Genomic DNA, 12,089 nt, shown 5'->3' with positions numbered 1-12,089 from the left:
CTCTCGTACTATGTTTCCCTGCTCTCTTTCTTGGAGCCATGTTCATTTCTGTCAGTACCCCTCCTGTACCCCCCCTCCAGTCTTACGGTGTAGTTCCCGAGTATGAAGCAAAGCCCATAAAGATAGCCATCCCAGATCAAAGGCCCATGCTGTCCCGTAAAGCCGGATCAAAGCCTGATGTGTGAGCATGACGTTGTCATAACTTCTCATAAGCTGACTGAGCAGCTAGCCAGGCCTCAGCTGGATAAAGATGGCTTGCTGCTGCTGGCTGGTTAAGATTATCAGAGCACTTTGAAGGGGATAAACTGCTACATGTGTCCAGATGATGGCAAACTGTCTTAGGGTTTGTAGGCTTTATTTTCTTTGATCCATTTGGGGTGCCCTTCATAGACTAGTTAAATAAATGTTTTACTGACTGGTTGCACTGAGTTGTAATTATTGGTTATCAACAATATCAGTTATCAGCTGTATGCACACAATGACACACTGAGCCTGCTACAAGACACTGGTTTAAACCGAAGGGATAACAGAACCCAAGTCAACATTGAGCGTCTGTCCTCAAGAGAGGTGAGGCTCAAACATTTTTCCAAAAACAGGAGCTGTTTGTCGTTGTGGCTGCAGCAGGCTGACAGATTAAAAAAAAAATGAACTGGTGCAAACAAGCCTTTACTCTTTTTCCAAACGAACTGACCGAAAACATCACCACCAGACTAAAATAAGCTAACCAGCTCTACCACATGTAAATCAATTAGTGAGTGCAACAGCAGTACAGTCAGCCAGTGAATTACTGGTTCTCTAAATGCTGGTGTGGGAATCCCAGATGTTCTTAAGAGCTTCTTGGAGGTTGTAAAACAGACTTTTTTATTTACTAGTTAGGACTTCAAGAGAAATCATTCATTTATTAGTTGATTTTGCTCTTTATTTTGCTACAGCATGGATATATACAGTCTAAACTATGCAGAGGGGAGAGTGAGGGGGGCTGATTATGGGCCCGCAGGACACTTAGAGTGGTCAAAGTGAAATATTGCTTTGAAGGGAGGATCAGTTAAGTTCAGGTTCAGTTAAAGTTTAGCTTGACTTCCATTAAGAATACTTCACTGGAATGAACCCATGGTGTGTGTTTTCATCTGTGTTTTCTGTCATATTCACATGTGTTGTTATATGTTTGTTCATAGAACTTAAAGAACTTGTAGTGAACTGATGCTCCCTCTACATGCATGTATGTACTGCATTTATCTGTTAGCTTTTATTTATGCTTCTCCACATTCACATTTACATGAATCTTTGTTTGAAGCTAACAGAACTAGCCAACGCCCCTTTTAAAAGTTTCTCATGAATCACCTTTTTCTCTGCTTCTATTTCCTCTCCTGCACTTTGTGAATCTCCACTTGGAATTTTCCAGACCACCCCACCCCCAGTATTCACCCTTCTATCATAGATACACACACACACCCACACACAGTCTCTTGGGGAGTAGGGAGGACAGGTTTTGACTCAGCCTTCATCATTAAGGCTCCTGGCCTCAGGCCCTCAACTGGGGCCATGTTTTCTAAAATCATGTTGGTTAAAATAGCATCTAATGTCATCTTTGTTCCATTTCCTGCTAATGAGATGCAGCTGATCTTCCTTTAAATTAGGCTTGATAAAGGAGTCTGGAGCTATTGTCAGCTACACCAGGTGTCTCGATATCACCAGACAAACCTGAGATGTTGTGGGGGAAAAAAAATCTACCAGATAAAGTTTAGCAAATGATGAAAGGAAAAAAGTGCCTCAGAGAAGGAAAGAGAACAAATAGTGACCCTGCAGCTATCGTGTCCTCAGACGGCCCTGAGTCAGACACAAAGGGACGTCAACAAAAGCAGAGCAGAAAATAGATTGATGGTGCAGTGCGATGAGGTAATAATGGAGTTAGGAAAGTGCAGAGTGAAAAATGACCCTTCTACAAAGCAATCTTGACATCGCCTTTTTCCTTCTCTACCTTTTCTACTGATAAATGACTTCAGCAACAGCCAGACTGAGTATATGTTTACTATAACTGTGGCTTCAGTGTGCTGGATTTCACAGGAAACAATGAGTGCACTGAGGTTTATGTGCAGACTTTTAGCTTTGAGGTCATTTGTATCGGCTGCACAGTGCAAGGACCCACAGCCTTTAATATTGACGTGGCTCATCGTGATGTGCCTTTATATTGATTTTCACCTGTTCCCCAGCAGCACGATCAATAGCTAAATGATCTGTCAAATGGGAAGCTTTGCCTTAACCTCGATGTGCATCCTCTCTTTTAATGCACGAAACGTTCGGTTTACACAAACCTTTTATAAGCCTAAGTGACTCATCTTGTTTTCATGAGGTGCATTTGCTCTAAAAGGGGAATTCACTGTGTAGGAGTAACTTCCAAGTTCTTCCTCCCGGTCTAAAATAAATGTGCTTTGTGTTGGGAGAGGTGGGGCTCTGTTTTCACGTTTGATTCCCGCTCCGTGTGTCGCTGTCTGCGTCGGTCGGACGAGCGCTATTAACAGATGCCTGTGGGAGGAAGGGAAAGGGTCTCTGGTGCGGTGGCAGGTGAAAACCATTGGTTCCACCTCTGGAGGTCTTCTAGCAAACCCTGCTATCCTCACTGGCCACACACACACACACACACTTAAAGTTGGCTTGCTTACAGTTGCACTCAACCATGCAGTGTAAGGTTGGCAGGTTAAGAAGGATTTCTGGATTCAGATTTTCTGGCCAGGCACATTCATTCATGTGGAACGGAGATCCCTGCTGGCACCAGTTCTCCTCTATATTTTGCCTTGTAGTTGTGCTAATCACATAAAGGGCTGCAGTTTCAATAACATATGATCCTAAATGAGTTTTTTCTCACTTAAAAAGGGATTCTCTTGCTCTGTGAAGATGTTTCAGGAGGTTTCTGTCCCAGCTGCCCCACAACCTTGCGCAGCTCTGCGCCATAAAGATGAGGTGGGGAGCAGCCACAATAAAGACGTCACGCTGACTGACAGCTTGTAACTATTGGCTACAGTGCTGAAATCCTGCCTGTCTGCCCGGAATTTTTTGCGCGCCCGTATTTCACCTCCAAGAACTTCAGGGGAATGGCAGGTGCAGCCAGAAGAGGCCATGCTCCCCCTGTGGATACGCGCACATGCAGCCATGAAAACACACTGACTTCCATTTTCACTGCTTCAGAATGTTCACCGCTTAAGCAAATTTTGATGTTATGTTTCACTAGTTTCTGACATTTTATAGATCAAACAATCAATTAATTGCAAAGATAATCTGTAGTGAAAACAAGTGTTAGTTGCAGCCCTGATTATAGATAATTAAAAAGAGATATGTGTGTATATATAAGTGAAATGCTATGACCACACGATGCACCTTGACATCTTGTATAGAGCGTGCAGAGGAAATCCTCCTCTCATCCAGTTGTACATTTGCAAGTAAAGAAAATGGAGAAAAAGCTGCAATAGTGGAATTCTGTGCAGATTGATGACAATTCCAGATTTTTAAAAAGTTTGCCAGCCAAACAAAATGCTGCTAAATGTGGGTGATGATGTCGCTGACAGGTGCGTTCACCTGACAGGAATCTCTTCTGTTGTTGTTGCTGTGGCTACCAAACATGAAAGTAACGAAATCGTATTTTCATAGACGACACAACTCACACTATACTCGTTCATGTTAATATGGAAACATGTAGAGAAGCTTGTGGTTTGTCTTTATAATAACACGCAGACATGACAGACATATGAAAACATGCCCACGTTCATTCATGACGCCACATACACAGACACACAAAGGTAACAGACACGGCAGAAGTTCGCTGCCTTGTGTCGCTGTGAAATGCCCCATGTCTCCGGCTCTCTGCTTTCTCCCCTGTGATAATGAGAGGAGAGTGTCCCCGGCTGACCTCCATTTAAACTTTGTGTTTAAACAGCACAGGCCTGTTCCGGTGTTTATTGGAGGCCTGTTAGAAACATGATGCCCTGTGAATCACACTGTGTTACTGCTCAAGCTGATGTACCGCCGAACATGTAGCTTATCATCTCTGCTCTTCTGCTGCAGCGTTGGCCTTTAGATTTGCTTTCCTCTGAGAAATTGTTTTCGTTACTTCCTGTCACATTTTAGAGGCTGGAACGGTCAGGAGAAATGTATTGAAGAAAATATTGATATGCAAAGTTTACACTTAACACTTCTTCTGACACTCTTGTGAGGTATGTCTGTTATTTACTGAGTTATAGATATAAAAGTGTTTACACTGTTGGATTTTATTACTTGTCTAGAGAAACACTGCTCCACTCACCCCATCCTAATTCTTTTTGTTAGACAAAACCCACTTGTCATATGCCCACTTGTGAGGAGGCCCTATGTGGACCTCACTGCCTGCACGTGAATGTAGGCAAATGTAAACGGTTCATTTTCAAACACTCGAGTTGTTTGTTGGACTGTTTGTACTTCACAAACCGTTAACACTGATGTAGTTTTATTCTCTACCCCCTATGGGCCCATTTGTTATTTACAGTCTTGTTAAAGTCTTCCTAGTGTACACTTTGGCTCACTTTGGGGGATTGTTAATACCCCTCTCAGTATTCTACTTTAACCATAAGAGTCTTTGTATAAATATACACACAGGCCTACTTATCAGCCACAGAGCCGTGTTTTACTGCCTAAATAGCCTCATGATGTCACTTGGATGGGAGCGCTGGTCGCCTGGACCTATTTCATGGCTAGGTCGAGTCTCTAATTGTGTGCAGCGTTCCAGCGAGGCACTAATCAGGGCGAGGCGGGCCCAGCAGCCTGACGGGTGACACTAATTGCTCTTGCTCCGACTTGAAGGCCTTGTTCATGAAATATTTACCCGCCCGTCTGTTGACAGTTAACCCCCCCCCACCACCACCACCACCCTCCAACCCGCCTCTGAACCCTCACCCTCAACCCCCTCTGGCGCAAGCACATACTCCTGTACAATAACACACACATACAGACACGGACATACAGAAAAATGTCCATTCCAGAATCTTGTGTTCCCTGGTATAAGTAATGCAAAGGAAAGGTTGTCAATACCACATGTACTGTGGTGGTAGGGTTTTTTTTTTTCCAGAAACTTCCAAGAGACTTTGACCTTGGAAAACACCCAAAACTTGGAAAAAAATTTTATCCGTTGGAAGAAAATATTACATTTTAAAAGAGCAGTGAGATAGAATAAAAACAATTTTCTGCACCCCCAGAAATAATAAACTGTAGTATACACGTGTCTTTCTCATACACACTTATCTCATTGATACTCTAGCTCTCATACACATAATTCGACTACACTCTGCAATTTAACAGGTTTATTACATGTCACGCTGTGTAAGCGTGTAATAAAGTCTTGGTCACGCTTGTGTCTGACTGTAAACCGTCAGATTGTGTGATGATGGCCTGGTTAATCTAAGCACTTTCAATTTATTGGAAATGCAATAAAACCAAAAACAAAGCTATCTTTGCTAGTTTCTAACACTGTCCAAACTTTGAGTTTGAGCTTTTGTTCCTCAAGGCGTCAGTATGCTTGAAATGAAGCGCCTGTCTGATTGCTGCAGTGCCTGAAAGCATCTCCACCCGCACCCTCCCAACACTGAAGCTGGGGAACTTTCACAAACCCTATGAATGACTTTGAGAAGAGCTCTTTGAGAAGTGTCCCATTTGTATTATTCATCACGTCTCGCCCCTCTTTACGATGACAGGCTGAAAGGTTACGAACTCCTCTGCCTTTAGATGTGGCCAGACAGCACTCGATGCACATCAGGTCATTTCAAGCATCCCCTGGCTTTAAAGCTCTAAATCAGCCGCTGCTGTACAATCTCAGACCACCATTTTTGGATCACCACCCAAAAAACTTCACCCCAACTTTCATCTGGGACAGCCCAGAGTTGCACAGTGTGTAGGTCCTGTAAGCACACACACACACCAACACTCAGTCCCCAACTGCTTCTCTGTTTCTCCGCTCTGTCAACACAGCGCTGAGTGAGCGGCTGGTGGTCTATGTTTACCTTATTAATTAGCCCAGTGATCCAGAAACACTCTCCCTCTGGAAAACAGAATAACACTAAAAGGTTACTCAGGGCCGGGGGAGAGGGAACGAAAATAGGCGAGAGGGCAGAAGCCAGGCACAGAAGGAGAGAGCGGGCGAGGAGATGGAGAGTCGGATGTGGAAAGCGAGAGGGAGTCTGCGTTCAAGTTTGCTTTAGAGGTGTCATGAGCCTCTGTGATCAGAGAGTCAGGGAGGAAACCCGACGCGGTGGGTTGTCATCCTGCTGAATTTAGAGCCTCTGTGACCATCAGTCAACGCTGCCTCTCACTGCTGCTCACCGCCAGCCACATCACCACCCCCTCTGCGTAAAGTTTAATCTTGTCTTGTTTTATGGACTATAGACAGATTCAACCCCAAAATAAAATCCTCAACGTTACCAAATCTTGAATTCATCTCCTAAAATCGCTACAAAAATGTCACATGAGTTTGATGAATGAGAATGCCATGAATTATTGCTTTTAACTCGATGGATTCTTGATCTGTCCCATCTCTGCCGTTTAAACATTCTGGGGCCAAATGGCTGGCTCAGGTATGCCGTGCGTCTTTCCAATTGGCTGATTGAAATGCTGCAGACCAAAATTCAACACAGACCTTTCAGTAGACAAATAGATATGCCTGAAAGCACTTTCATGACTCCATTCCAACTATTTCCAATAACTCGTCTCCTCCGTTTTGGGCCATTTCTTTGTCCTGAGGTCTGCAGTTCAAGGCCATACATGGAAAGCCAGGAGACAGAGCGCAGTGAAAAGAATTACATTAGCATTACTGAATCTTGCTTGGCTACTGGTTCAAAGGAGGGCAGAGAAAATGTGGCTTTCATTAGGCATTGTTGGTATAAACCAGGTTAAAGGTCACTTTGGAAGTGAAAGGAAAAGTCTGTGTTACAGAAGAAGTCAGTCATACTATTATAATCAAGAATGATTCAGTATTTCAGACCATCAACAATCAAGTCTCCCAGAGCTAGAGTATCAAAAACAGATTCCAATCTATAAATTTGTGAATTTTTCATTTATATCACGTATGTATCTCCAGAAAAGCAAAACTAAAAGCATTCCCTGTTTGTGTCGGTGTGTACTTCTGCATGAAAACTGTGCCACTTGACATCTGGCTGTCATGTTAATGTGTCCAGTGAAACTTTAAAAGGGATTTACAACCCACCCCTGTGGAGTAAAATTCCTCGCCAATAGCCCAAGTTCATTTGTGCCTCCCATTACCTCTAATTATAACATTCCGCAGATTTCACTTTGACAGCAAAACAGGCAAAAATGCGACAACAGCCTCTTTGGCCCCTCTTGCCAGGTTGCTTAAATCACAACACTGATGTCCTGAGTGCTAATAACCTGATTGGCTGCAGCAGAGGGCGACCTCAGAACTCACTTCCTGCTCCTCTGTGCCATTTTGGGGGTAAATTAAGGCCGCTTTTTGTACAGCGGGGACATGAATACAATCTGTGATGCTCGGAGAAATGTACTTAGCTTTTAGTTAGGGCTATTAAAGCAGGCCGTTTGTCTGAACAAATGTCTTTTCTGGCAGAGTTTGTCTGAAAAGGTCGGTCTAATTCAAGGAGTGGCCCATCTGCTGTCTCTGCCCTTCGTCTGAGGGGGAGTCGTCCGGGTGGTTATTAATGCATCCCAGTGCAGTGAAGACTCTACTCTCTCCTCTACCTTGTCAACTTCAAAACTTCTGAGATTTTTAAGCCGAGCACCCAGCCCTGCCTCATTTATTTGCATATTGAGATCTGCAGGCACAAGCGAGACTAGCAGAGAATACCAGGCGTAAAGGAAAGACACTGAAATCTTTTGGAGCTGCAAGACCTTTGCAGATTTGAGGACAGCACAGTATCTACTGGCACTCTGTCACACTCCTCCCCAGGTATTCTCTTCACATACACAAGTTCTCATATTCCCTCCGACCCCTCCAGTCCGTATCATTTATCTCCTGCAGCCCCACTGTGATCAGGTGGCCATATCTGATTCTCCCACTTCCTCTTCTTCCCTCCTCTTCCCCTCCACCCGTGGCGATTGCTGCTCCCGGCATACCAGACTCTCCCCCACCACTCCCAGGAGGAGCTGACGAGAAGTCCAGATAGATCCTGCGCGTGTGTATGTGTGCGTTGATGTGGGTCAAATGCCCCAGTATCAGGAAACAGTGCATAAGAGAATCAGGTCTCTCTAATGTGTACGTATTTGTGTGTGTGCAACAATGCTGACGTGGCCTGCTGTATAATAGAGCTCTTTATTGATTCATCAGACTAGATTGAACAGGTTTTGTGATGTTATGCGTTGCGTCACGGGTTTAGGTTGAGATCAGATTTTCTTTTGAATCAAGCTGACACCCCAGTCAAGTTTGATTTGGGTTCAGGCAGAAATCCTTCAGGGTCAGTTCGAGGCAGGCAGGAATTTTCAAGTCTGTGTCAACCTGCCGTGTTAATGTTAATATCTTGTGCATGTCCTTAGTTGCCTGCGTGTGGCTCGTGTGTATTAGAAACACTGGACGCCTGTGTGTCCCATCTGAGAGGGATTTGAAGAAAGAGCAAAGAGCATTATGACAAGTTCAGTGGAAAGTGGTTTTGACAGCCACGTCAGTTTTAATGTTTGGAGTGGTCCAGTACCCAAGGTGTGTGCTGCTGCCGGGGAAAAAAAAAAGGACAGGGGATTATGAAGAAAAGATGTGCGCTCTTGCTCAAAACTCTCTGCAAATCTGTTTTTGATTGGCTGTTGCTTTGACTTAAAATGTAAACCTGATTTATCTCCCTCCTTTTTGTTTTTCAGCCCTACAAGGCCCTTTCGATTCCCCAAAAGGTAAGAGCTGCCAAAAACAGTTTCTGCTGTGTTGATGCTCTGGACTGCAAAGCTCTCTCCTCCTCCTCCTCCTCCTCCTCCCTTTATTTCTGTCATCCATCCATCACTGCTCCCGGGGAGCTGTCATTCCTCTGTAGTGAGTCATGAGAGTTATCGATGGGAGTTGCGCGTCTCTCTCTCTGTACCTGGCCTCTGTTAACCAGCAGCTTTGGATCTCCTCATCTCTCCATTACACTGCTGTCTCAAGCCTAATCCAGGGGACTGTTTAATAGAGGATCAAGGCTTTTTCAGGGCTTTTAGAAAGGTTTAGGGCCAAACTCACAAGTGTTGTGAGTTTTGCATATTGATGGATACTCTCAGTACACACAGCAAGACCTGAGACAGACCCTAACACGATTCAAAATGAAGCAAAAGCCTTCAACAAAGCAGAAAATGAGGAGGTTTTATCGAATATTTGCCTATCATGTCTCCTTTTTTCCTTCAAATGTAATAATTTCGAATAAGTTCATCCTTTTCTCACCAATTTTAGCTTACTCATCTTCAGCCAAATAGTGATCCTGTTCCAGCAGGCTTTCATTTGTTCTTTTTGACTGGTGAAGTGAGAGGGAATGTGTATATAATGGAGGCATATACTGTCTTTGCAATCCCAGAAAACTTAGTGTAAGCTGTCGCCACAGGTCCTGTGTGGTCCTCACTGTGTTGCCTAACTTCAAGTCCTTTTTGTTTGCAGCTATGCTGAGCTGATAGCCGATTGGCCGGTGGTGGTGCTGGGGGTGTGCACGGTGCTCATTGTGGTGTGTGCCCTGGTGGGCATCCTGGTGCCTGACCTGCCTGATTTCTCAGACCCGCTACTGGTGAGTACAATACCCTCCTGCAACACGAAGAGACCTGAATCCTCAGGATGTGTGCTCTGTGGAGTCGACAAGGAGAACAAAATGGCTTTAGCCCGGGAGCTGTTTATAAATACAAGTGTACTTATTCAAAGACAAGTCAAATTTTATTAGCCAGAGCTCTTTCACAGTATTTTGTATTGAGTATCATATCAGTTCTGTTTGGTTTTCCTTGAGGACTGAGTAGGTGTGATTCTGTTTATATGTCAGGAGTGATGTTGACAGCGCAGCTCACTTTGAAAGAGATCCAGTTGCAGACATGTGTGAAAGGATTCCTGTTATGCTTCTATTAGCTCATACTGGGTGGAACAAGCAAACTCAACAGCGCAATGTTGAGAAGTGAAGCTTGTTAGCTTCAAGTTGACTGGATAGCTAATATATGATGACTAAAATGGTTGATTTGCATAATTTATATCATAACTATGGTAACTCCCTTGTATAATCTAAAGCTTTTTTTAGCTTATTGTTACTCTTCTTTCTTTCTTCCCGAAAGGGTTTTGAGCCACGGGGCACCGCCATTGGCCAGCGGCTAGTCACATGGAACAACATGGTGAAGAACACAGGCTACAAAGCGACGCTGGCCAACTACCCCTTCAAATACGCTGATGAGCAGGCCAAAAAGTAATTCACACTCATCTCTCACCCTATCCACACGCCAGTTTGTCACGTTCTTTTTGACAACATTGACTTTATACCAAGAAGCTGTTTGAGTCCAGGAAAAGTTTTATTCCAAAAATGAAATTTCTATAATTGTAATAATCTACACTGACAACATGGCATTCAAATACCTTTGGGCTCCCATTGATGGAGCAGCTCTTGATGTTTTTCTCACACGAACAGGGCTACAAACCAACAGCACTACAAACCGAAGCAAACTATTGTTCATATGGCTGCTTAAATATAGCCTTTGGGGGGAGGGGGGTGTTGAAGGACACTGTTGACAGACATGCTGAAAGGTCTGAATCCCGTCTTGAAAGAAAAGGGGAGCAAAGTAGGGATCTGTCCATCCACAAGGTCATCCACTGTGTTCTGTCAGTGGGAGTCTGTTCACTAATCAAGAGCAGGTCTTTGCATGTTTATGTCTCTCTGTCTCTCTGGCTGTTCGCTCTTCAGGCCTTGGTGCTCAGCTTCAAAGCACTGCTCATATGTGACTCTCCTGCTTCTATCAGTTTATACAGAACCAATATTGATTTTGTCTTTACTTGCTGTAGTTAAAACTGAATCCAGGCATCTCCCAAACTACCAATTAAGTCACCTTTTTCTAACTTCTTGCTTGTTTGTGGCTTTTAATTGTTGCTTTACCTTATTACATCAACAGTAACATCATGACAGCTGTCTCTGATGAATGACATTGCATTACTGTATTTAGGTCATTCTGAATCAGATTTCCTATATCCATGTGGTTAAGATTAGAATTTCTAAAAATTGCATCTCCACTGTGCTGATTAGAAAATGGATCCCTTCAGCTGTTGTCTGTATCTTTCTCCCTGTCTCCTGCTGCGTCTGTGGCTGTCTTTGTCTTCCTCTCTGTCTCGCCCCACACATCTGTCTGCAGATGTAATTGTGTACTTATGTGCGCACGGTGTACCGAGAGGCCTCCGCTGCTGTCAGCAGGCTCGCCTGCCTCATCCCCTCTGTCTGTCAGCCCCTCAGTCTCTCTCTGACAGCCACCTGATTACCCTGCCATTCCCGTTTGCTCACTGCCATGTAGGCACCACAAGACACAGAAAACACGGCTGCTGCATCATTCTTGCAAAAGAGCACACACACATACACACACACAATACATGCATATGCCAAAAACCTGTCTGCCATCACCCTCTCCGGCCCCCTGTTCAAGCAGAGCCGCGATTATGATTATTATAATAATGACAGCAGTATCCTTCTGCTTTATTGAGTCATTCGTCTCATTTTGGGGGGGAAAGCAATTACTTCTTCTTATTTCATTACTACACATCAGATCTGCTTCCTTCACTTTGTATCATGCTGACTTTGCAGCCTCAGACGCAGAAACATCTCTGTGAGGTGATTTATAAGATTATGCAAAGACTGTTTTCCTTTGTTCCTTCTTGGATTGGACTGATTAGTAGTGGAACTGTTGTCTTCTCCAGGGCTGCAGTGTTTTCATCTCCAGCAGTTTAAAAAAAATCTTACAAATGATGATAATGATATGTATGTATGCAGTCATAGCTCATTAAAGACTCATTAAGCAGTATCAGAATCAACAAACGCTGCCTGAGGATCAGGGCAATTTCTCCAAGTTTGAAATGAACTGCCATCTTTTTTAGAGTTGTCATTGTGACTGATTATATAAAACAATCTGTTCATCTAAGGAAT

At 43.9% G+C, this 12,089-nt stretch overlaps 1 protein-coding gene across 3 annotated transcripts in view; it reads left to right on the top strand.

Moving 5' to 3' along the window:
* disp1 (dispatched homolog 1 (Drosophila)) overlaps positions 1 to 12,089 on the top strand; it is a 78,539-nt gene that overhangs the window by 61,076 nt on the left and 5,374 nt on the right. For all 3 annotated transcript variants that reach the window (XM_041958534.1, XM_041958533.1, XM_041958535.1), the window contains exons 5-7: positions 8,833 to 8,862; positions 9,593 to 9,716; positions 10,246 to 10,373. In XM_041958534.1, the coding sequence (XP_041814468.1) occupies positions 8,833 to 8,862; positions 9,593 to 9,716; positions 10,246 to 10,373 (282 nt within the window). The remainder of the gene's footprint in view (positions 1 to 8,832; positions 8,863 to 9,592; positions 9,717 to 10,245; positions 10,374 to 12,089) is intronic.

Source organism: Chelmon rostratus, chromosome 18, assembly GCF_017976325.1.
Source record: "Chelmon rostratus isolate fCheRos1 chromosome 18, fCheRos1.pri, whole genome shotgun sequence".
Classification (NCBI taxonomy): domain Eukaryota; kingdom Metazoa; phylum Chordata; class Actinopteri; order Chaetodontiformes; family Chaetodontidae; genus Chelmon; species Chelmon rostratus.
Note: the sequence above shows the minus strand (reverse complement) of the source record. Positions and strands in the feature narration are given on the sequence as shown.